At 41.1% G+C, this 26,048-nt stretch overlaps 1 protein-coding gene and 1 long non-coding RNA gene across 3 annotated transcripts in view; one reads left to right on the forward strand and one right to left on the reverse strand.

Moving 5' to 3' along the window:
• LOC127911390 (uncharacterized) overlaps positions 1–26,048 on the reverse strand; it is a 196,022-nt gene that overhangs the window by 92,558 nt on the left and 77,416 nt on the right. The window lies entirely within an intron of this gene.
• Positions 1–26,048, forward strand: part of LOC118357690 (myomesin-2-like) — a 36,960-nt gene that overhangs the window by 9,284 nt on the left and 1,628 nt on the right. For both annotated transcript variants that reach the window (XM_052477867.1, XM_052477868.1), the window contains 28 exons: positions 388–552; positions 673–834; positions 1,644–1,785; positions 2,083–2,282; positions 2,383–2,436; positions 2,991–3,118; positions 3,421–3,604; positions 3,881–4,055; positions 5,630–5,751; positions 7,132–7,319; positions 7,689–7,815; positions 8,132–8,313; positions 8,397–8,511; positions 11,946–12,108; positions 12,618–12,724; positions 13,093–13,137; positions 13,662–13,798; positions 14,268–14,412; positions 14,512–14,574; positions 16,432–16,499; positions 16,731–16,844; positions 20,521–20,608; positions 20,713–20,751; positions 21,292–21,397; positions 22,322–22,485; positions 24,972–25,008; positions 25,261–25,283; positions 25,377–25,432. In XM_052477867.1, the coding sequence (XP_052333827.1) occupies positions 388–552; positions 673–834; positions 1,644–1,785; positions 2,083–2,282; positions 2,383–2,436; positions 2,991–3,118; positions 3,421–3,604; positions 3,881–4,055; positions 5,630–5,751; positions 7,132–7,319; positions 7,689–7,815; positions 8,132–8,313; positions 8,397–8,511; positions 11,946–12,108; positions 12,618–12,724; positions 13,093–13,137; positions 13,662–13,798; positions 14,268–14,412; positions 14,512–14,574; positions 16,432–16,499; positions 16,731–16,844; positions 20,521–20,608; positions 20,713–20,751; positions 21,292–21,397; positions 22,322–22,485; positions 24,972–25,008; positions 25,261–25,283; positions 25,377–25,432 (3,299 nt within the window). The remainder of the gene's footprint in view (positions 1–387; positions 553–672; positions 835–1,643; positions 1,786–2,082; positions 2,283–2,382; positions 2,437–2,990; positions 3,119–3,420; positions 3,605–3,880; positions 4,056–5,629; positions 5,752–7,131; positions 7,320–7,688; positions 7,816–8,131; positions 8,314–8,396; positions 8,512–11,945; positions 12,109–12,617; positions 12,725–13,092; positions 13,138–13,661; positions 13,799–14,267; positions 14,413–14,511; positions 14,575–16,431; positions 16,500–16,730; positions 16,845–20,520; positions 20,609–20,712; positions 20,752–21,291; positions 21,398–22,321; positions 22,486–24,971; positions 25,009–25,260; positions 25,284–25,376; positions 25,433–26,048) is intronic.

The raw sequence follows: 26,048 nt of genomic DNA on the forward strand, positions 1-26,048 counted from the left end.
TTTATTTATTTCCAAATGTTTGATGTGCTTGATACCGTTCCATTAATTCCATTCCAGCCATGACAATGAACCTGTCCTCCTATAACTCCTTCCACCAGCCTCCTCTGGTATATATTAATCACAACACCAGTTGCCCTTTTGTCTTCTTTAAAAAGAGAATAGGAGACAGAGAGTGCTATTTAAGTGGTATGAATATGCTGAGGTACATAGATCGTTTTTGTCAGACTGTCACAATATCTTTAGAATAATTCAGAGCGCTCTCTCTCTTTCAAAGTGTATGTAATTGCATGGTTGCAGAAAATAATTGTGATCGTGGTGCTCTATAATGATGTTACTGAAATAGAGTCATAATACTGTAAGTATGTCCTCCTTTACTGTCTTCTGCAGTTCCCATGTTGCCGGAAATCAAATACACCAAGATCAACATCACCTTCCTGGAGACTTTTGGCTCGGTCTTTGGAACAGAGGGAGACACAGTCACCTTGGCCGCCACAATGACCGCTACTCCTAACCTAGCCAATCTGCAGCCTGAAGCTCAATGGTTCAGAGACGGTATCACATTTTCTCTTACGATCATAACGCTCTCAATAACAGATGATTTACTAGGCCAGTTTTGTAACTTCAGCTACTGACGGGTCCTCACTTTTTAATGTTGCTGTTTTTTTGTGTCAGATCATCGGCTCTCAGACTCCAAGTGGGTGAAGATAGAGTCTGCTAGAGGCGAGACCAAGCTGACCCTGCCTCACCTGAACAAGGATGATGAGGGTGTCTACTCACTCCGTATGGTTACAAAGGGGGGAGATGCGGTCCACAGTGCATTTGTTTCCTGTGCAGGTAAAACAACAACTAACTTTGAGAATTGTAGCCAGGGGCGCAACTTTCACTGGGGACGGGGGGACGTCCCCAACTAACTTCTGAAATTGAATTTTTGTCCCCCCCAGTTTTATCATTGGAATGTGATACAAAACAAGGCAACGGTTTGCTTTAGGACCATGCAGACGCCTCCAAGCGGTCGGGTAGGCTGTTTGGAGTGTTTATCCGACTGGATAAAAAATATATATATTTCTAAAACCAAAGTTGTGCCCCTGTTTGTTTGTAGCTATACCCCCTCTGTGTGTACCAGCAATGCAGCTACTTTAAAAATTGTAGTGTCAGTAATATTCTGATATCTTTCAAAAAAGCTGATTTGGTCCTTTGATGGTTCTGTTCGCAGGGAGTTTCAGGTATTGTGTGATTCAAAGCCATATATTTACAGTTAGGCCAACTTTTAGAATAGAGAGTGAAGCAAACTTTTGGAATATCATTTTTGAATTTTGAATGTTGTTCTAGTTCTAGACATTCAGTTAGTATTGTTTAAATATTCCCCATGTAATGTCAATGGGGAGCTAACATGGCTGCCATATAATTTTATCGTGTCATGTAATGCATCACAATTCATAAACCGCATTGGCCCAACTTGCTAAATACAGGGTTGTCAGTAGTTACAACAGCCACAAAGTCAAAATTGGCTATATTGTAAAAATTTATGAATTCAAAAATTTCAGATTTAAAGAAAAGAAACTGTAGAAATAAGCGGTGTTTAGCCATTAGTTTAGCCTCTTTGACAGAGTATGAAAATGTGACTTGCTTTGTCCCTGTGCCAGATGGTCCTCCCCCAGTGCCTGGAGCTCCAGGTGCCCCTATGGACATCAAGATCCATGACGCCAACAGAGATTATGTCATCGTGTCCTGGAAGCCTCCCAACACCACCACTGAAGGCCCCATCATCGGATACTTTGTAGATAGGTAACGGAAGGTGTTGAAATGGGAATCAAATGTGAATATTTCCAGCTAGTTTTTCCAGAAGCCATGATCTGACCAGGAAAAACATCAGGAACCCGTTATATACTTTCATTTTTTTCTTCTTCTTATAATCACATAACAATCTAGGCTCCAAAATTGGAGACAAATCTGCAAATTACAACCTATACTCTTCCACCACTGTTCGTAGCTGGTGACAGGATAATGTAGCTTTATCAGCCAAAATGTCCTCTTCAGAGATGGATTTGGGGAGATGAACCAATTTTCCTCATTTTGTTTCAGATGTGAAACTGGAACTGAAAATTGGGTGCAGTGCAATGACTCCCCCATTAAGATCTGTAAATATCCTGTGCCTGGCCTGGTCGAGGGCCACTCCTACTATTTCCGTGTGCGGGCAATAAACTCACACGGCATCAGCAAGCCCTCCAGAATATCTGACCCCATCGCCGCCCTGGACCCCACTGAATTTGAAAGACTCCATGGTAATGTGGTGATGACATCTTAAACTTTACCTGAGTTCATGTATTCTCTAGAATCAAATGAAATGTATATATTTTTATGTTTTTATCTTTGTTTTGACAGCCATCAAGTTGGGTGGAAAACTTGACGTTGTAATTTACCACGACGACGTTGAAGGTACTAAATGGTTTTCTATGATGTATGGGGATCCTTGAATCTCTGTGGGGGGGGGGGGATCTTGGAGGGCTGGTGGCCTGGTGGTTGGGAGCTTGGGCTGGTAGCTGATAGGTCGCTGGTTCTGGTCCCCATTTTTGACCATATGGGAGATCTGACGACGTGCCCTTGAGTGCCCCAGACTCTGGATGGGAGTCTGTTAGATGACTGAATGGGATGTAGATGTTGAGCGGCTTCACTGCAAGTAAATTGTATGTTTTAATATTCAATACATTTTTTTTAAATTTAAATATTTATATACATTAAATAACACATATGGAATCATGTAGTAACCAAAACAATGTTTACTACATGATAACATATGTTTTATTTCATAGTTTTGATGTCTTCACTATTATTCTACAATATAGAAAATAGTCCAAATAAAGAAAAACCCTTGAATGAGTAGGTGTGTCCAAACCTTTGTCTGGCACTGTATGTGTATAGACAACTTGGGGAATGCTCCCACTTGGGCAAAAAACAGTTTGTGAATTCTTTGTGATGTCTTGTGTCCGTAGATGGGAAGAAAATACCAGGAACCCCCTCCAAGTTGCATGCTTCAGAGACCGACCGAACATATGTTGTCCTCAGCTGGAAACCTGCTCCTTATCAGGGCCAGGCCCCAGTGTGGTACTATATTGAGAAGGTTGGTCTCTCTCTGCTCTCTCACCTTTATTTTTTACCCAAATTTTGCAGCAACAGAATAGAGACACATTTCAACATGGAATCAATAGATTTGTGTCCTCTAAAACACATTAAATCTGTCTGGGATCCCATTTCAATAGAAAAATCAAGGGCAATTACAAGTAGGGTCATGATTCAAATCGAATGAATGGTTGAAGTCTACATAATGAATTGGGGTTATGTCTTCTTCTCCATTGCGTTTGACAGTATCTGTGGATGTTGTTACAGAGTGTAAATGTTGTCTTTGGGGCTCTTCCCTCACAGTGCTTAGCCGAGAGCGGTGCGTGGCAGAGGGTAAACACTCAGGTACCCGTGAGATCTCCTCGCTATGCCGTGTTCGATTTGTCTGAGGGAAAACAGTACTTGTTCCGCGTGCTGGCTGCAAACATGTACGGCAGCAGTGAAGCCTCTGAGCCCACAGAGCCCATTCAGACTCAAGAGCTGCGCGGTAAGAAGGTCCTCTTCAGTGGCTTTATAGCTATCTCTTAAAGTCCTCCACAAGGTTGTTCTCAAGTATTTTCTCTAAATGTCAAACTCCCTGCAAAGCATAGCAATAGTCAAGGGTAGAATTTGGAAAAAGTTACTCTGGAAAAATGTTTAAAAAGTAATTTGCACCCATATTACAGATTTAGCAAAAAAAAAAAATTGTCCTTCATTTAAAGTAAGTTATAGATAGTTGACCTTTTGCCTTAGACATTAACCATGCCTTATTCATCTACTGTAGGGGTCCCCTCCGCTCCTGGTCAGGTGGTTGCCACAAGGGAGACTGATACATCTCTTCTTATCCAATGGGCTGAACCCAAGGAGCCTAATAATCTTATTGGCTACTACATCGATGTGTGTGTAAAAGGCTCTGGGGACTGGGGTTCAGCTAACCACAAACCTCACAAGAACAACAAGTATGTATTCTGTCTTGTACAGTGGCTTGCGAAAGTATTCACCCTGCTTGGCATTTTTCCTATTTTGTTGCCTTTACAACCTGGAATTAAAATGGACTATTTGGGGGTTTGTATCATTTGATGCCGACCACTTTGAAGATGCAAAATATTTTGAAGATGCAAAATATTTTTTATTGTGAAACAAACAAAAAATAAGACAAAAAAACAGAAAACTTGAGCATGCATTCACCCCCTAAGTCAATACTTTGTAGAGCCACCTTTTGCAGCAATTACAGCTGCAAGTCTATTGGGGTATGTCTCTATAAGCTTGGCACAACTAGCCACTGGGATTTTTGCCCATTCTTCAAGACAAAACTGCTCCAGCTCTTTCAAGTTGAATGGGTTCTGCTGATGTACAGCAATTTTAAGTCATATCACAGATTCTCAATTTGATTGAGGTATGGGCTTTGACTAGGCCATTCCAAAACATTTAAATGTTCCCCTTAAACCACTCAAGTGTTGCTTTAGCAGTATGCTTAGGGTCATTGTCCTGCTGGAAGGTGAACCTCCGTCCCAGTCTCAAATCTCTGGAAGACAAACCTGTTTCTCTCAAGAATTTCCTTGCATTTAGCGCCATCCATCATTCCTTCAATTCCCAGTCCCTGCCGATGAAAAACATGGATGGTGTTCTCGGGGTGATGAGAGGTGTTGGGTTTGCGCCAGACATAGCGTTTTCCTTGATGGCCAATAAGCTGAATTTTAGTCTCATCGGACCAAAGTACCTTCTTCCATATGTTTGGGGAATCTCCCACATGCCTTTTGGCGAACACCAAACACTAAGTGTTTGCTTATTTTTTTCTTAAAGCAATGGCTTTTTTCTGTCCAGTCTTCCGTAAAGCCCAGTTCTGTGGAGTCTATGGCTTAAAGTGGTCCTATGGACAGATACTCCAATCTCTGCTGTGGAGCTTTGCAGCTCCTTCAGGGTTATCATTGGTCTCTTTGTTGCCTCTCTGATTAATGCCCTCCTTGCCTGGTCCATGAGTTTTAGTGGGCGACCCTCCCTTGGCACGTTTGTTGTGGTGCCATATTCTTTCCATTTTTTTCTAATGGATTGAATGGTGCTCCGTGGGATGTTCAAAGTTTCGGAAGTTTCGGAGTTTCAGATGGTGGTGCCCCTTGCTTAGTAGTGTTGCAGACTCTGGGGCATTTCAGAACAGGTGTATATATACTTAGATCACGTGACACTTAGATTGCACACAGGTGGACTTTATTTAACTAATTATGTGACTTCTGAAGGTAATTGGTTGCACCAGATCTTATTTAGTGGCTTCATAGAAAAGGGGGTGAATACATATGCACGCACCACTCAGATTTTTTTTAAACAAGTAATTTTTTAAATTTCACTTCACCAATTTGAACTATTTTGTGTATGTCCATTACATGGGATCCAATTAAAAATCTATTTAAATGACAGGTTGTAATGCAACAAAATAGGAAAAAGGCCAAGGCGGATTAATACTTTTGCAAGGCACTGTACTTATTATTTGAAGTGTGATTTCATTCATCACAAGGCTTCATTTGCTATTTTTGATTAGGTTTGTGGTTCAAGGTTTGACCACTGGTGAGACATATGCTTTCCGTGTGCAAGCCATCAATGAGCTGGGTCTTAGTGATGAATCACAGGAGTCCTCCCCCCTCTCTGTCAAAGCTGCACTCAGTGAGTATGGACACACACACACACACACACACACACACACACACACACACACACACACACACACACACACACACACACACACACACACACACACACACACACACACACACACACACACACACACACACACACACACACACACACACAGCAGACAGAATATACTTGTCATTTGTCGAGATTCCAACCAGGTGGAAAAAGTGCTGCATTCAATATGGCAGTAGCAACAGTAACAAAGAAGAAAATTGCAAATACTAAATTTTAGCGACCCACTGTGCTTAGCTGGAGGCTCTTTTCTCTGTGAATGATCACAGTGAATAAATTGTAGCAATGTTGTCAAGACTTTCTTCAAGGCCGTTGGTAGCTGTCCAGAAGTAAAACACACAAAGGCATCTAACTTTGATGCCTTAAGTCGGCTGAATATCTAATGATTATATCATCACAAGCATCGTATCATTAAATAAATGTCTCCAATAAATGAAGAGGACTGTCATTCTTCCTATTCACACGTTTCCGCAGGACAGCCTGGGAGCCTATTGGATTTGAGCCTGTCATCGTGTACTTTTCTCAATGTCCAAATGATGTGAATAATTTAGACAATCTGAGTCAAAAACAAACCATTGGTTCGTAGAGTTCCTTTGGGACATTCAACCAACAACTGCAGATTGTTTCATCAAACCATAAATTTCTAAACTCATTGACGATACTCCAAGCTATGTGGATTGCAGGGTTTTTTAACAACAATTATCATATTTACATTTAGCAGATGCTCTTATCCAGAGTGACTTATAGGAGCAATTAAGGTTAAGTGCCTTGCTTAAGAGCACACTGACTGATTTTTCACCTAGTTGGCTCTGGGATTTGAACCAGCGACCTTTCGGTTACTGGCCCAACGTGCTGAAACGCTAGGCTACATGCTAGTTGGCGCCATTATGCACTAAAATTAATGTATTATTCATGCTACCGAAAGCCTTAACAACCATAACCCTAAACTCTTAGAAAAATAGGTTCTGAAAGGGTTCTGCAGCTTTCCCCAAAGGATAACTCTTTTTGGTTCCAGTTAGAACCGTTTTTGGTTCCAGGTATAACTCTTTTGTGTTCCAGGTAGAACCCTCTGTGGAAAGGGTTCCACATGGAACCCACAAGGGTTCTACCTGGAACCAAAAAGTTTCTACCTGGAACCAAAAGGGGTTCTTCAAAGAGTTTTTCTATGGGGAGAGCCGAAGAACCCTTTTTAGTTCCAGATAGCACCATTTTTTCTAAGAGTGTAGAGAACCCTGCTATATATCCAATCCAGGTCATGTGACATGATTAAAACAGGGCCCAAAAAACAGGGCCCTAATCATGATACATGTTTAAGACACTTGTAAACTCTGTGTGCAGCGACTCCCTCTGCTCCATATGACATTGCTCTGCTGGCCTGTGACGGAGAGTCTATGGTTCTGAACTGGAAGCACCCAGTCCACTCCGGGGGCTCTCCGGTGGTTGAATACTACATTGACAAACACAGGCACGGAGAACACACATGGAGAGAGATCAACATCCCACCAATCAAAGAGCGGCTGTTCAAGGTACAAAAAATGATCGATCTGAGTCATCTAAACACATCTGTAATGGTTAGGATTATACACTCTTAGAACAAAAGGTGCTTTCTAGGACCTAAAAGGGTTCTTCGGCTGTCCCCATATGATAACTCTTTGCAGAACCCTTTTTGGTTCCATGCCCTTTTCAGTTCAATGTAGAACCCTTTCCATAGAGGGTTCTACCTGAAACAAAAAAAGATTTTACCTGGAACCAAAAAGGGTTTTCCTAATGGGGACAGCCTTAGAACCCTTTAAGGTCCTAGATGGCACCTTTAGTGTAGATAGTGTAGGATCATATGGAATCTATTGCAGTTCAATTAGTTGTAACCATTTTAGTACTTTCCTTCACAACCACAGGTTGAACATCTGAGTGCAGGTGCAGTCTATGAGTTCATGGTTTATGGTGGAAGTCTTGCTGGTCTTGGTGCCCCCTCTGCCCCCAGCAAGGCCTTCCATTGTGATGCCTGGACCATACCCGAGCCAGGTACAGTACCGAAAACCTCTCTAAAACAAGTTTCTATTTTAAAGATGAAGTGTGCATAGTTCAAAGAAGTGAAGATCATTTTACATGCAAATACCGTTGCATAATTAAACCATTAATGCATATCTCATAATTTGTCATGAATTATGGAATAGGTGTATTCAAGCAGAAGCTTATCGCCGGTACCACTTCCAACATCAATCGTTAAAACAGCAGCACATAGACATTACACAGTCTGACGTATGTGCTCTGACTTACGTCTGACATGAAGAACTGCTTGTCTGTCATTTTTGTACATTTACTGCACTCTGAATTTCAGGTCCAGCCTATGACATGACTTTCTGCGAGATCCGTGATGACTCTGTGTTGGTGGAGTGGAAGGCTCCCGTCTACACCGGCACCAGCCCGATCACAGGCTACTTTGTTGACTTTGCAAAGAAAGGCTCAGATGAATGGCACTGTTCCAACGAGAGCCACGCTGTCAGTCACCGCTACCACAAGGTACAGAGCGTATTCCTAGAATACTTGCGTTATGACAATGTGTCAGCCTATCTGGCACATTTGACAGTCCTCCTCGTTTTCAGGTGACTGGGCTGGAAGTTGGAGTGTCCTATGTGTTCAGAGTGCGCGCGGAGAACGCTGAAGGTGCCGGCAAGCCTTCCTTGGCTTCTAACCCTGTGGTTGCCAAAGCAGTGAAAGGTACTGTTGGACAGACACAAACAGACACAATTCCCTATGCTGCGCTTCAATGTGGCTTAGAGCAGAGCAGCATTCGTTCAGTGTGTTCCACAGAGAATGTTTATTTGGGTCAGGATTCCCATTAAAATGGGACTTAGATTAGGAGAGTAATACCACAGGGTGTGTAGTACACTAGACATGGTTATGAGGAGGGGCTTAGGGAGGGGTAGTCTGTGCTTCTGTCGATAAGGAACATTGGGAGGACGTGGGAGTGGAGAAAAATAGATGACTCATATGGAGCTCGGTAGAGATGTTGAAGTGAGAAGGTGCAGACCATCAGGCGACCTGCAGAGGGCAGTGTTGTACTCTGCAGGGACATCAGCGACTCAAGCACAAGGCTTGTTGAGATCAGAGAAAAGTCATTTTCACAACTCTCTAGGTATTCATTCAACAGAGGATGCAGAACATAAATGCAGAAATAGTCTGTGAACATATAATGAACATACTACCCTACTATGACTGTACCAAAACACACATCTCTAGGATTCTGTACTACCCTACTATGACTGTACCAAAACACACATCTCTAGGATGCTGTACTACCCTACTATGACTGTACCAAAACACACATCTCTAGGATGCTGTACTACCCTACTATGACTGTACCAAAACACACATCTCTAGGATGCTGTACTACCCTACTATGACTGTACCAAAACACACATCTCTAGGATGCTGTACTACCCTACTATGACTGTACCAAAACACACATCTCTAGGATGCTGTACTACCCTACTATGACTGTACCAAAACACACATCTCTAGGATGCTGTACTACCCTACTATGACTGTACCAAAACACACATCTCTAGGATGCTGTACTAACCTACTATGACTGTACCAAAACACACATCTCTAGGATATCCTACTGTACAAAACCCTACTATGACTGTACCAAAACACACATCTCTAGGATGCTGTACTACCCTACTATGACTGTACCAAAACACACATCTCTAGGATGTTGTACTACCCTACTATGACTGTACCAAAACACACATCTCTAGGATGCTGTACTACCCTACTATGACTGTACCAAAACACACATCTCTAGGATGCTGTACTATCCTACAATGAATGTACCAAAACACACATCTCTAGGATGCTGTACTACCCTACTATGACTGTACCAAAACACACATCTCTAGGATGCTGTACTACCCTACTATGACTGTACCAAAACACACATCTCTAGGATGTTGTACTACCCTACTATGACTGTACCAAAACACACATCTCTAGGATGCTGTACTACCCTACTATGACTGTACCAAAACACACATCTCTAGGATGCTGTACTACCCTACTATGACTGTACCAAAACACACATCTCTAGGATGCTGTACTACCCTACTATGACTGTACCAAAACACACATCTCTAGGATGCTGTACTACCCTACTATGACTGTACCAAAACACACACATCTCTAGAATGCTGTACTACCCTACTATGACTGTACCAAAACACACATCTCTAGGATGCTGTACTACCCTACTATGACTGTACCAAAACACACATCTCTAGGATGCTGCACTACCCTACTATGACTGTACCAAAACACACATCTCTAGGATGCTGTACTACCCTACTATGACTGTACCAAAACACACATCTCTAGGATGCTGTACTACCCTACTATGACTGTACCAAAACACACATCTCTAGGATGCTGTACTACCCTACTATGACTGTACCAAAACACACATCTCTAGGATGCTGTACTACCCTACTATGACTGTACCAAAACACACATCTCTAGGATGCTGTACTACCCTACTATGACTGTACCAAAACACACATCTCTAGGATGCTGTACTACCCTACTATGACTGTACCAAAACACACATCTCTAGGATGCTGTACTACCCTACTATGACTGTACCAAAACACACATCTCTAGGATGCTGTACTACCCTACTATGACCTATGACTGTACCAAAACACACATCTCTAGGATGCTGTACTACCCTACTATGACTGTACCAAAACACACATCTCTAGGATGCTGTACTACCCTACTATGACCTATGACTGTACCAAAACACACATCTCTAGGATGCTGTACTACCCTACTATGACTGTACCAAAACACACATCTCTAGGATGCTGTACTACCCTACTATGACTACCAAAACACACATCTCTAGGATGCTGTACTACCCTACTATGACTGTACCAAAACACACATCTCTAGGATGCTGTACTACCCTACTATGACTGTACCAAAACACACATCTCTAGGATGCTGTACTACCCTACTATGACTGTACCAAAACACACATCTCTAGGATGCTGTACTATCCTACAATGACTGTACCAAAACACACATCTCTAGGATGATGTACTACCCTACTATGACTGTACCAAAACACACATCTCTAGGATGCTGTACTACCCTACTATGACTGTACCAAAACACACATCTCTAGGATGTTGTACTACCCTACTATGACTGTACCAAAACACACATCTCTAGGATGCTGTACTACCCTACTATGACTGTACCAAAACACACATCTCTAGGATGCTGTACTACCCTACTATGACTGTATCAAAACACACATCTCTAGGATGCTGTACTACCCTACTATGACTGTACCAAAACACACACATCTCTAGGATGCTGCACTACCCTACTATGACTGTACCAAAACACACATCTCTAGGATGCTGTACTACCCTACTATGACTGTACCAAAACACACATCTCTAGGATGCTGCACTACCCTACTATGACTGTACCAAAACACACATCTCTAGGATGCTGTACTACCCTACTATGACTGTACCAAAACACACATCTCTAGGATGCTGTACTACCCTACTATGACTGTACCAAAACACACATCTCTAGGATGCTGTACTACCCTACTATGACTGTACCAAAACACACATCTCTAGGATGCTGCACTACCCTACTATGACTGTACCAAAACACACATCTCTAGGATGCTGCACTACCCTACTATGACTGTACCAAAACACACATCTCTAGGATGCTGTACTACCCTACTATGACTGTATCAAAACACACATCTCTAGGATGCTGCACTACCCTACTATGACTGTACCAAAACACACATCTCTAGGATGCTGTACTACCCTACTATGACTGTACCAAAACACACATCTCTAGGATGCTGTACTACCCTACTATGACTGTACCAAAACACACATCTCTAGGATGCTGTACTACCCTACTATGACTGTATCAAAACACACATCTCTAGGATGCTGCACTACCCTACTATGACTGTACCAAAACACACATCTCTAGGATGCTGTACTACCCTACTATGACTGTACCAAAACACACATCTCTAGGATGCTGCACTCCCAGATGTTTATTGCTGTTGCCTGTCAACTTCACTCTTTGCTTTGTCACTCCAAAAGGTGCCCAGGAGATGACCTGCACAGTGGACGAGGAGTCAGGTGACTTCATCCTGTCATTTGAAAGTTGTCAAATTACAGAGAGCTCCCACTTTGTGTGGAAGAAATTCTACAAGGAAATCACTGACTTCTCCAAAGGCATTGTCATCAAAACAGAGGGCAATATGTAAGCTATGCACCAAACTTGTCAACAGATCAAATATATTTCAACAAAACGTTCAAGAATTATCAGTCGTGATTCAGAAGTGTGTAATATATTCACATTGATGTGCTCAGTATCTCCTGGACTCTATATTATCCAGTGGTGTGCCTTTATTTATTTCTACATGATCCAATGGTGTGCCTTTGTTTATTTCTATATTATCCAATGGTGTGCCTTTATTTATTTCTACATGATCCAATGGTGTGCCTTTATTTATTTCTATATTATCCAATGGTGTGTCTTTATTTATTTCTGCATTATCCAATGGTGTGTCTTTATTTATTTCTACATTATCCAATGGTGTGTCTTTATTTATTTATTTATTTATTTATTTCTACATTATCCAATGGTGTGTCTTTATTTATTTATTTATTTATTTATTTCTATATTATCCAATGGTGTGCCTTTATTTATTTATTTATTTATTTATTTCTATATTATCTAATGGTGCATCTTTATTTCTTTATTTCTAGCTCTAAGCTTATTTTCAAACACCCAGACCAGGGGGATATGGGTTGCTTCTCCGTTGCTGTAACGAACACTGATGGTGTTTCTGCCAGCCATGAAATCCATGCCGAAGGTAGGCCCTGGCTGGGGGTCGATCATAAACAGGAGGTTACTTATTTATAACCCTCATTCAGGATCATGGTATGAAATAGATTTAGTCCATACATGCATGCATACTGTACTAGTACATCTAAATCAACACAACAGCATGTCGTTATACGGCAGATGTTGGAGTCAGAAACAATAGTGGTGCCTTTCACTGTTTTTCATAAATATGACATGATGCCGTGATACGGGACATGCATGTCTGGTCTTGTGCAGTGCAGACAACTGTTACTGTCGAAATGTATGATGAAGTTCCATGTAAAAAGGAATCGCTGTGGATGATATTGGATCATTACAATGCTGAAATACACTCTCCCTTGTTTACCTCTATTACAGAGCTGGAGAAAATGCTGGCAAAGAGCTATGGTATTCGACACCCAGGTAGGTTTTGTTCTGAATTATTTAATATGGCTTTTCTATTTTCAAATAGAAAAGGAATGTCCGCTACTCTGGTATGTTCCCATTGTGATTTAATCAGACCCACAAAAAAGATCAGAGATGGATCTTAGTCAGGTCATTTTCTATTTTCACTCTCATACATGTTTGGTTCCCATCAAATAACCATTTGGAATACACAGCTCAGGGTAAAAGGTCAATTTTTTTAGTTTTGTTTTGCTTGAATAATGGGTATATACTGTAGGGGCGTGTGTGCTGTTGTAGACTGGTAATGCGGGTTCATGTAAACCACATAGTTCCATGTAAGCCACATAGAGGAGACAACTGTTAATCCCAGAAAATAGTTTTTGTCAGCCCTCGCTCCATCAACGTTTTTAGCATGTGGTTCATCACAGCTTATTCTTATGCTTTGAGAAGGGAAATGTCTTCCTTTGAACAAATGCCATTTCTATCACAAAACCTACCTCTATTTGCATCACCTTCTTCCATTACTGTTTCTGCTTCCACAGTGATCCCTCTAAAGACTCAGCTGGCCTACAAGATTCTGGAGCGCGGCCGCATGCGCTTCTGGCTGCAGGCTGAGCACATCTCCTCTGCTGTCACCTATAAGTTCTTAGCTAACAACAATGAACTCTCACCGACTAATGTAAGACTCTCCTCCTTATTCCTGTCAACTCTAAACCGACACACTGTCTTTGTCCGAAATGGTGCCCTATTCCCGACATAGTGCACTTTTGACCCTCATTCCTTATTTAGTGCACATCTTTAGACGCCTGTTTGGCATACAGTGCACAACTCCTGACTAGAGGTTCTAGGAGGCTGACCCTATGGGTCTCTGGTCAAAAGTAGTGCACTATACAGGAAATAGGGTGTAGTTTCAGCCAACACTGTAATTGAACTCACAATGGACTTGCACAGACAACTTTTCTTCTCTTTGTACTATTCATTCTACTCTATCATCACTATGTCATGGCATGAATAGTCTTTTAAGCCCAGACTAGAGTGGATTACACAACATATCCACATTATTGGATTCGCCCATTACGATTCCTCAACATTCACTTAATAGAGTCCTGTCATGTAAACTTTCTTGGTGTCTTCTTCTGTGTTCTCAGCCAAATCATGCGAGTCATGACGTTGAGGCTGGCATCATTGAGTTTGTGCTGGATCATTTCACAGAGGATAGCGAGGGCACCTTTACTGTTCAGATCGAGGATGGCAAAGCCAGAGGACAGTCCTCTCTGGTGCTTATCGGAGCTGGTGAGAGCCTGTCTGCTGTGGGGGTTGTGCTCTAATCCAGGGTTGGGCTCCATGAGAGATCCAGGACTTATCCCCTGTATCACTTTGTTTGGGTTGTAGATTTCAAGGCAGCTCTCGCTGACGCAGAACACCAACGGAGCGAGTACGTCAGAGTGAAAGACGGTAACAGTGTTTCAAAATATGCAGTTCTCTAATGTTTGGGAAATTCATTATGCATTCCTCTAGTCTTTGGGAAATTCATTATGCATTCCTCTAGTCTTTGGGAAATTCATTATGCAGTCCTCTAGTCTTTGGGAAATTCATTATGCAGTCCTCTAGTGTTTGGGAAATTCATTATGCAGTCCTCTAGTGTTTGGGAAATTCATTATGCAGTCCACTAATGTTTGGGAAATTCATTATGCAGTCCTCTAGTCTTTGGGAAATTCATTATGCAGTCCACTAGTGTTTGGGAAATTCATTTTGCAGTCCTCTAGTGTTTGGGAAATTCATTATGCAGTCCTCTAGTGTTTGGGAAATTCATTATGCAGTCCACTAGTGTTTGGGAAATTCATTATGCAGTCCTCTAGTCTTTGGGAAATTCATTATGCAGTCGACTAGTGTTTGGGAAATTCATTTTGCAGTCCTCTAGTGTTTGGGAAATTCATTATGCAGTCCTCTAGTGTTTGGGAAATTCATTATGCAGTCCACTAGTGTTTGGGAAATTCATTATGCAGTCCTCTAGTCTTTGGGAAATTCATTATGCAGTCCACTAGTGTTTGGGAAATTCATTTTGCAGTCCTCTAGTGTTTGGGAATTTCATTATGCAGTCCTCTAGTGTTTGGGAAATTCATTATGCAGTCCACTAGTGTTTGGGAAATTCATTATGCAGTCCTCTAGTCTTTGGGAAATTCATTATGCAGTCCTCTAGTGTTTGGGAAATTCATTTTTCAGTCCTCTATTGTTTGGGAAATTCATTATGCAGTCCTCTAGTGTTTGGGAAATTCATTATGCAGTCCACTAGTGTTTGGGAAATTCATTTTGCAGTCCTCTAGTGTTTGGGAAATTCATTATGCAGTCCTCTAGTGTTTGGGAAATTCATTATGCAGTCCACTAGTGTTTGGGAAATTCATTATGCAGTCCTCTAGTCTTTGGGAAATTCAGTATGCAGTCCTCTAGTGTTTGGGAAATTCATTATGCAGTCCACTAGTGTTTGGGAAATTCATTATGCAGTCCTCTAGTCTTTGGGAAATTCAGTATGCAGTCCTCTAGTGTTTGGGAAATTCATTATGCAGTCCACTAGTGTTTGGGAAATTCATTATGCAGTCCTCTAGTGTTTGGGAAATTCATTATGCAGTCCACTAGTGTTTGGGAAATTCATTATGCAGTCCTCTAGTCTTTGGGAAATTCAGTATGCAGTCCTCTAGTGTTTGGGAAATTCATTATGCAGTCCACTAGTGTTTGGGAAATTCATTATGCAGTCCTCTAGTGTTTGGGAAATTCATTTTGCAGTCCTCTAGTGTTTGGGAAATTCATTATGCAGTCCTCTAGTGTTTGGGAAATTCATTATGCAGTCCACTAGTGTTTGGGAAATTCATTATGCAGTCCTCTAGTCTTTGGGAAATTCAGTATGCAGTCCTCTAGTGTTTGGGAAATTCATTTTGCAGTCCTCTAGTGTTTGGGAAATTCATTATGCAGTCCTCTAGTGTTTGGGAAATTCATTATGCAGTCCTCTAGTGTTTGGGAAATTCATTTGAGTAATATTTAAATGAGGTATGAATTTCAAATACTAAGATGATGATTTGATATCATAATGTTTATTTTCTCCAAAATGGTTGACATTATTTATGGCAGCCACACACTGTTATCACACCTGCAAATCCATAAGCCACCCATTGTTACAAGGATATTACAAAGACACAAGGGTGTTATTAGCAAAACAATTGATGAAATCTGACCTTCATATGCCCGCTCTTCCCCCTCCCTCCCTCTATCCCCCCTCTCTCCCTCCCACCCTTTCTGTCTCTCTTGCCCTCTTTCCAGGCCCCCACTTCAGTGAGTTTTTGTCAGTCCATGTCGGGGATGACTGCTCTGTGGCACTCATCTGCAAGGTAATTAAACATTCACCGAAAGTACAATTAGATTAAGCCAAGAGATTAAATGGAAATAATGGCATGAGTTATCGCTACTGCCAATCTAAACGACAAACACAGTCAGCATGATTCACCTCAGTCGTTGTTCTCCTGCGTTGACAGATGGTGTTGTTGTAATGCAGGCATGCGTCTTTGTTTGGGCTGGTTCACCTACCTGTGGGCTATGGGTTCTGTTGTTTCATAATGCAGGTGGATAATCTGAAGAAGGAAACTGCGCTGCACTGGTTTAAGGATGCCGTTGAGATTACCCCTGAAGGGCCAGTCAATCTGGCATCTGGAACCTGCAAGCTTCCTATTTCCCTGGTAATTGTATCACACAGACACACACCTTCTAATTAAGTGATAATGCCCGATAAGCCAGGATATATTGGCACGGGTGTTGTCAAGCCCGAGACGAAGTCGAACTGTGCCAATATATCCTCCAAACACCAGCTTCAAGGACATGTTCACTTTTATACAAGAGGTTACCAACATATTAAAATAATGATTGACATATTTTCATTAAAAAACATTATTTAGATTAATTTATTAATACTATTTCATCCTTCCACAAGATATAGTCCCAACACAAATCTAGGGTTGCTACCCAAGCCGGGTGGTTGTTCATTCTATTGATTCGGTTGCCAGAGACGCGCACCAGTCGTTCAGTCTTTTTGTTCTCTATTTATGGACGCGACCCAGACATTCGTTCTAAATTTTCCATTGCCATACTGCTTGCTAGCTAGCTAACTTAGAGTCACGTCAAACGTTTAAAAAAAACTATAAAAAAGTATCTGCATTTGTTTCAGCAGTTTTCTAGTGACATTTATTTGGATACATCCATAACGAGGAGCGGTTTGGCCTGGCATAGAACATTTGATATCTCTTCAGGACACCGTTGTTCAGAGAAGCTACCCAACAACACAGCTAACACAATCACTTCAAATTGAAGCTGTAAAGACTGCGAACTAGCTGCACTTCGTTTTGTTTTACCTTTTTTCAATTGACATTTCTTTGTACAGTGTCTTTGGAAAGAACTCAAACCCCTTGACTTTTCCACATTTTGGTACATTACAGCTTTACCCCATAATGACAAAGCAAATACAGGTTTTTAGACATTTTTGCAAATTTATAAAAAATGAAAAACAGCAATACCTTATTTACTTAAGTATTCAGACCCTTTGCTATGAGACTCGAAATTCAGCTCAGGTGCATCCTGTTTCAGTTGGTCATCCTTGAGATGTTTCTACACCTGTGGTAAATTCAATTGATTGGACATGATTTGGAAAGGCAGACACCTGTCTTTATAAGGCCCCACAGTTGACAGTGCATGTCAGAGCAAAAACCAAGCCATGAGATCGAAGGAATTGTCTGTAGAGCTCTGAGAGCTTCTGCAGCATTGAAGGTCCCAACATTGAAGGTCCCATCATTCTTAAATAGAATAAATTTGGAACCACCAAGATTCTCCCTAGAGCTGGCCACCCGGGCAAACTGAGCAATTGGGGGAGAAGGGCCTTTAAAAATATATATATATATATATATTTGCATTTTAACATCATAGATTTAGCCGGTGGTACTTTATGGAATAGACACCTGCTGGAATGAGCTTTTAACCAATCAGCATTCAGGATTAGACTCACCTGTTGTATAAAGATTGAACAAAAGACTGGTAACTGCCAAAATAAAGGAAACATCAACATAAAGTGTATTACGGGCCACCAGAGCCACCAGAACAGCTTCAATGCGCCTTGGAATATATTCTACAAGTGTCGGGAACTCTATTCGAGGGGTGTGACACCATTCTGTACACCCACTGCAGACATCAGATTGACCATGCAGAGCTTTTAAGCATGATGGGATGTTGTAATTGCTTAACTACCTCAGGAACCACACCTGTGTGGAAGCACCTGCTTTCAACATACTTTGCATCCCTCATTTACTCATGTGCTTCCATTATTTTACCTGTACATATAATAGCAGGTGTTACTGTATGTGGACAATAAAAAGCACAATAAAAAGCACAATTACATTTCTTGGAAACCCAGTAGTTTGGATAATAGTCTACAGTAAAAGGACCTTGCAGTCTGGTAAACCGGGTTAGGCACATTCATCCTATGACTTCATTGCTGGAAATCTCAAGGCAGTCATTGAGAACAGAATTGTTGTTGAGTACATTTCTGAGCAGTCCTGTGACTTTCCATATCATCTAGACATGATCAGGACAAGCCAAAGTTAGTCATACTAATACTAATACTCTGTATTACCCTTGTTTGTGTTGTTGGAGGGTTCTATCCGCCTACACAGTCATGCTGTCAGTTCACAGGATGTTGGTTTTATCCGCCTACTTTATACCACAGGATGTTGGTTGTTGGTGGCACTTTAGTTGGGGAGGACATGCTCATGGTATTGGCTGGGGCGGTATTAGTGGAATGGTATCAAGTAAATCAAACACATGGTTTGATGCCATTCCATTCGCGCCGTTCCAGCCATTATTATGAGCCATTTTGCCCTCAGCAGCCTCCACTGTTTCACACAAAAAGACAAGAGACAAACAGCCAGCAAAACATGTGTGATGTAATGTGATGTAATGTAAGGGAAGTAAGAGGTGCAGTCGAGGTGAATTTTGACTTGAGGTCCTAGGGGCACCAGTCATTTATAGGAAACAAGAGGAATAACCCTGAGGGGAAGAAGATAAGCAGCTCGATCCTCAGTAAAGCTCCACTGTCATAGAAATCAGTCACTTCCAATTATGTCATTATAAATATTCACACCCTGCAATCGTACTCTGTCCTCACAAAGCTATTTGTGAGATGGAAGAGGTTACTCTGATCCTGTGCTTGATATACAGCCTGTTTGACATTGGCCACATGTAAATGCCAGAAGTGGTGAGAAAAATTATATGAAATTGAGACCATAGCTAGGTTTGCATCCAATTGGCAATAGATTTTCAAGCGAATATTAAAAAAAAAAAATATTCAAACATGTTTTTCACCAGTGGTGTGTTTCCACCAAACTGACTCGTTGCAGATAAAAGTCATCTTAAATTGTGACGTACCAAATACAAATGTAAAGTTCAATATGTTTCCATTGTATTTACAACTCTAGCGATAGTTTTGCAAATGTGTCTACTCTGGTCTTGGCATGTGCACACTAGCCAACAGCTTGTAGATACAGTGCGGGTAGGCTGTGCGGGTAAGCTAGTCAACATGTTGAGATTATTATGGATAATAGCGAGAAATTTGTATCTATCAAATGGCAGTCAAGCATCTCATCAGAATAAGACCCTTGGTATTTATTGGAAAGGAGCATCACGCTCATCACTGTGCACTTTCACCACCCTGTGAAGTTCATCATAACTTATTTCATCTGTAGCCTTATAAACTGCATGCTTTCCAAAGTTGTAGTGGGAGAAGTAGACTACGTACCATATCATCGCGGAATGATACTTCGATATGATGGTTATTATATCAATATTTGTGCATAAAGGCCTTCCACTGCCATTTCGTGCGTGATACATTTTACCAGCAGAAAAAGAAAGCACCAATGTTGAACTAACAAATGTCTGTCAGCATTTATAAAATTGTACTAAAACTGTCTGTTTCCAGCTGTTTAAAAAAAATATGGTATGACTTTACTCATGTAAAAAATGTGGATGGAAATGTGGTTAGAGACAGTGTATGAACGGGAATTGACTAAAGCAAAACAATTCCAATCACAATGTAAGGATGTTAATGAAGCTTACGTGGTCAATGCTACTGTTACAGAGGGTAGGCCTATCTACTGCATTCCAATTTGAGGCCTATCTACTGCATTCCAATTTGAGGCCTATCTACTGCATTCTAATTTGAGGCCTATCTACTGCATTCTAATTTGAGGCCTATCTACTGCATTCTAATTTGAGGCCTATCTACTGCATTCTAATTTGAGACATATCTACTGAGACATATCTACTAATTTGAGACATATCTATTCTAATTAGATTTTTTAAAATCCAACCTAGTTCTCCAAGGCTTCCACTGGCATTTACAAAGCTACCATCAGCGACGACAGAGGAAAGGATCAGTCCCAAATTGAAATATCTGGCCATGGTAAATACTATTATAAAAATGATACCATGTTGTATGTGAAATATATTGTCTTACTGTGAACATACTTTGAATGTAATTTTGTTCTATCAACATCTCTCTTACAGCTTTTGATGAAATTATCAACAAGCTTTCTAAACTTGCTGGTAGGTACAAATATTTTAAAGTTTAGCTTTCTTGATTGCCACTTCCCTTTTTTAGTATACTTAGCATATCTTAGCATGCTTTTACTTACTTTAGCATACTTTTAAAAACGTATTTCAGTTTATTCTACTCATTATTCAACCAGGGCAATAAATCAGTTGGCCTTGATTGTTAGATTACAGATAATGTGTTCCTCACACAGTTCTGTGGTTTTTCTTAGTGCAGCAAAATCAGTGCAGCAAAACTAATGAGACGGATTACACAGCCAGTGGGCATATCAAGGGTCTTGTTACTCTACCCTCATGAACTGGGCTGAAGTAACAAATCTGTACCTGTCGTCCTAGCCTGAAATCTTATCCCCATTACAGCATTTGTTGTGCTGATTTCCAATTCCCTGCACTCGCCAACCAATTAGTAAACCACAGCAAGTCACCAAGTTGTGTCTATCTAAGAAGATATATTATTAATTTAAGAGACGTATAGAACATAATGTCAGCATATGTACACTAAAGGACGCTTGGGTTTTCCTTTTCGCTCACCAGGATCCTCTGCAACTGAGTTGGCAATTCACTGCACAGCAACAGGCATTCAGCTCCAATGCCACATGAAATACTACACAGAGGAGATGAAAATCCATTGGCTGCACGTGTAAGCATATGCTAAGTATTTAAATATGGGGGGGGTGGGGGACTTTTCTTTTCTTAAATTATGCAGAGAATGCGAAATTATGGAAATGTTCATGTAAATAGAATCCACACAAGGTTTTATCCCAAGGCGTAACATGAGCCAGGCATGTAAACATGATTTGAGATTTTGTCAAAAATTGTGACTCTTTAGTAAAAATGTAAAACAACAGTGACACCAGAGCCTTTCTTCAAACAATACAAAACAAATATAAACTCTCACTAATGCTCTGTCCTAAGGAAATATTTAGTAGGCCTACCTAGCAGAATAGCTACAGGATAATTAAAAAAACACTTGTGGGGAGTCATCGGTTACAGCAGCTTGTGTAAGGCAAACCAGTTTCAGCTAAACCATGCGTGGGTCTTCTCATCCCTGTTTTGAAGTAGCTGCTTCGGGTTTTTCTTTCTTCTGGCGTGCATGGCATAGACAAGGGGAGCATGTTTCACAGCACGGCAACAATTTCACACGCAATGGCTGAACAAAGCTCACCATTTCCCATGATTCCTCACAAATTTGAGCTTGGCAAATTTCAGGTCCTCCCTGCCTGCCAAGAGGGCCATGGCACATAAATAACATAATGATGATGCTCAAATGGTCCAGAAAGGCAACTGCAGCTGGTCATTATTTGATAAACTACTAGAAAATGACACTTATTATGAGAGAAATTAGGAAATTCTACCATTTTCATTAGAATCAATCACAATTTCATGTTATGTTTGTATGATCCTAATTAGGTCCTCATTGAGCTACCTGTGAATTAGTTTATACAATTTTTCATTGACTGCTCCTACTCAATCCAACACAATGGATACCTTCAATAGCAGTGTTTTTTCAATCCCCAAACAATAATTATTATGCTCCATCTGTTCCTCCCCTTTACCATTCCAGGGAAAGGAAACTCTCTCACTCTGAGAAGGTGCGTATTGGAGGTACCCCAGCCATGGCCACTATGGAGATCATTGAACCCACAGACAAGGATAAGGGTCTTTACCACTTCCAGATAATAGATACGGATAAGACCTATACTCGCACCATCGACCTCTCTGGACACGGTAAGCCAGATCATATAGACAGAATATATGCCGTCGTACTTGTACTTTAACAACCTACTTCTCCTTCCGTCTTGCAAATAGCATAACACATGAATGCAGTGATATTAGCACATTCAGCATGTATGAACCTCAACAACAATACCAGGATAATGGTAACCTGTAAATGATACACCTGATCAATGGAGTTCACCATTTTAGATATTCACATTCATTCGTATACATTGGATTCCCAGCCCAGTCTTCATTAGTGTGTGTACCTAACATCTAAATGTTGAAAAAAAACGGAGGTTGTATATCATTACCATTTTTTCTGGCAGTATATCAATGAGGTGGAGTCTTCAGCTGGACCACAGTAATGAGAACACTGCGCATTTCTATCAAAATGACCAACTACTAAAAACTGTTGTAGTTTTTATCATACCACCTCCAACTATTGGCCACTCTACTGTAGTCCTGCCACGGTAACCCAGGCAGTGTCCAGTTTCACACTGATTTCTACATGTATAATACAAAGAAAAGGGCATCTCTGCAGCTGGGTACACAGAAGCAAGCAGCATATTTAGGCTAATCCGGTGGATGAAATAACAGGAACAACAATATCAAAGGTGCAATCCTGGCTCAGACTTCAGTTAGTCAACAGACTGTTTGATGACAAACATAATCAAGGGCTGGTCCCTGACAGGTCATGCGATGTGTGGGCTGGAAACAGTAATGAGTGAGCGAGGATGAGCTATTTCTGGCAAAACACAACAACATTACAATAACGAGGTACGATATGTTTCAGTGTGTGCAAAGGAGGTAAGATTAGGGAGGTAAGGCAATAAATAGGCCATAGTGGCCAATAATTACAATTTAGCATTAACACTGGAGTGATAGATGTGCAGAAGATGAATGTGCAAGTGGAGATACTGGGGTACAAAGGAGCAACAAATAAATAACAATATGAGGATGAGGTAGTTTGGTGGGCTATTTACAGATGGGCTATGCTCAGGTGCAATGTTCGGTAAGCTGCTCTGACAGCTGATCCTTAAAGTTAGTGAGGGAAATATGAGACTCCAGCTTCAGTGATTTTTGACATTCGTTCCAGTCATTGGCAGCGGAGAACTGGATGGAAAGGCGGCCAAAGTAGGAATTGACTTTGGGGGTGACCAGTGAAATATACCTGCTGGAATGCATGCTACGGGTGGGTGCTGCTATGGTGACCAGTGAGCTGAGATAAGGCGGGGCTTTACCTAGTAAAGACTTATAGAAGGAGAGTTTACAGTCTAACCAGACACCTAGGTATTTGTAGTTGCCCACATATTCTAAGTCAAAACCGCCCAGAGTAGTGATGCTGGATGGGCGGGCAGGTGCAGGCAGCGATCGGTTGAAGAGCATGCACTTAGTTTTACTTGCATTTAATATCAGTTGTAGGCCACAGAAGGAGAGTTGTATGGCATTGAAGCTCGTCTGGAGGTTAGTTAACACAGTGTCCAAAGAAGGTCCAGAAGTATACAGAATAGTGTTGTCTGCATAGAGGTGGATCAGAGAATCACCAACAGCAAGAGCAACATCATTGATGTATACAGAGAAAAGAGTCGGCCCGAGAATTGAACCCTGTGGCACCCCCATAGAGACTGCCAGATGTCCGCACAACAGACCCTCCGATTTGACACACTGAACTCTGTCTGAGAAGTAGTTGGTGAACCAGGTGAGGCAGTCTTTTGAGAAATCAAGGCTGTTGAGTCTGCCGATAAGAATGCGATGATTGACCGAGTCGAAAGCCTTGGCAAGGTTGATGAATACGGCTGCATAGTATTGCACAGCTAATGGCTGTGTCCAGGCACTCCGCGTTGCATCGCGCATATTAACTATAATAAATAATCAAATCAAAATCAAATCAAATTTATTTATATAGCCCTTCGTACATCAGCTGATATCTCAAAGTGCTGTACAGAAACCCAGCCTAAAACCCCAAACAGCAAACAATGCAGGTGTAAAAGCACGGTGGCTAGGAAAAACTCAATAGAAAGGCCAAAACCTAGGAAGAAACCTAGAGAGGAACCGGGCTATGTGGGGTGGCCAGTCCTCTTCTGGCTGTGCCGGGTAGAGATTATAACAGAACATGACCAAGATGTTCAAATGTTCATAAATGACCAGCATGGTCGAATAATAATAAGGCAGAACAGTTGAAACTGGAGCAGCAGCACAGTCAGGTGGACTGGGGACAGCAAGGAGCCATCATGTCAGGTAGTCCTGGGTCACGGTCCTAGGGCTCAGGTCCTCCGAGAGAGAGAAAGAAAGAGAGAATTAGAGAGAGCATATGTGGGGTGGCCAGTCCTCTTCTGGCTGTGCCGGGTGGAGATTATAACAGAACGTGGCCAAGATGTTCAAATGTTCATAAATGACCAGCATGGTTGAATAATAGTAAATGTATAATATAATGTAATTAGAGCAGTTTAATTATTACATGCATGAAAAGCCAATATTTTCTTTCTTTTTCACAGCCTACGATAAGGCCTTTGCGGAATTCACAACTCTCAAGTAAGATAATCACGTCATAATTCTGTTCAGTGTATTCATTTCCGTGTAGTTTCATGCACATGTATGCAGGTCAATAATACTATATACATTTAATCTTCATTACAGCTGAAACACAGCTTGAATTCCTATATACCGTTAGTGTTCATGTATTATGGTAATGCAGAGCATGTGTATGGAGTTACAGTCTTGGGGTGAAATATACAAAGCCTCACTGCTAATGAACTCACTGACATTTTCCCCCTTGTTTTCCAGAGAGGAAGCATATGCTGAAGCCAGTGAGTACATGTTCTTGTCATGAGGCTAGATTGTGGCTCTGGGAATTTTCTGATTCGGACAATATTGTTATTATATAATATCTTCCTTTTTAGACCGTGGCAAAGTGCTGGGCGGTCTCCCTGATGTTGTTACCATCATGGAGAAGAAGGTAATTTACCTTTTATTTTGCAATTGAATACAATGATGCGAATATATTTAACACTAGAACATGTAACCAGACATGGTTTAACACATTGCGAAGGTCAACTATCATAACCAGATGGATGCAGCTGATGTCCACTGTAACCTTCTGTTGCATTATACACAGCACCAGTGGTGGGAAAAGTACCCAATTGTCATTGGGTACATTGACTTGAGTCAATGTAAGCAAAATACTACTTGAGAAAAGTAAAAAAGTTTTGGTTTTAAATGTAATTACTAAAATATACTTAAGTATCATAAGTAAACATTTAAATAATTTCAAATTCTTTATATTAAGCAAACCAGATGGCACCATTTTCTTGTTTATTTATTATTTACGGATAGCCAGGGGCATGTGTTTAGTGAGTCCTCCAGATCAGAGGCAGTAGGGATGACCAGGGAAGTTCTCTTGATAAGTGCGTGAATTGGACCATTTTCCTGTTCTGCTAAGCATTCAAAATGTAGAGTACTTTTGGGTGTCAGGGCAAATGTATGGAGTAAAAAGTATATCATTTTACTTAAGAATGTACTACAGTAAAAGTTGTCGAAAATCGAAATAGTAAAGTACAGATACCCAATACAAC

Source organism: Oncorhynchus keta, chromosome 24 (genome assembly GCF_023373465.1).
Source record: "Oncorhynchus keta strain PuntledgeMale-10-30-2019 chromosome 24, Oket_V2, whole genome shotgun sequence".
Classification (NCBI taxonomy): domain Eukaryota; kingdom Metazoa; phylum Chordata; class Actinopteri; order Salmoniformes; family Salmonidae; genus Oncorhynchus; species Oncorhynchus keta.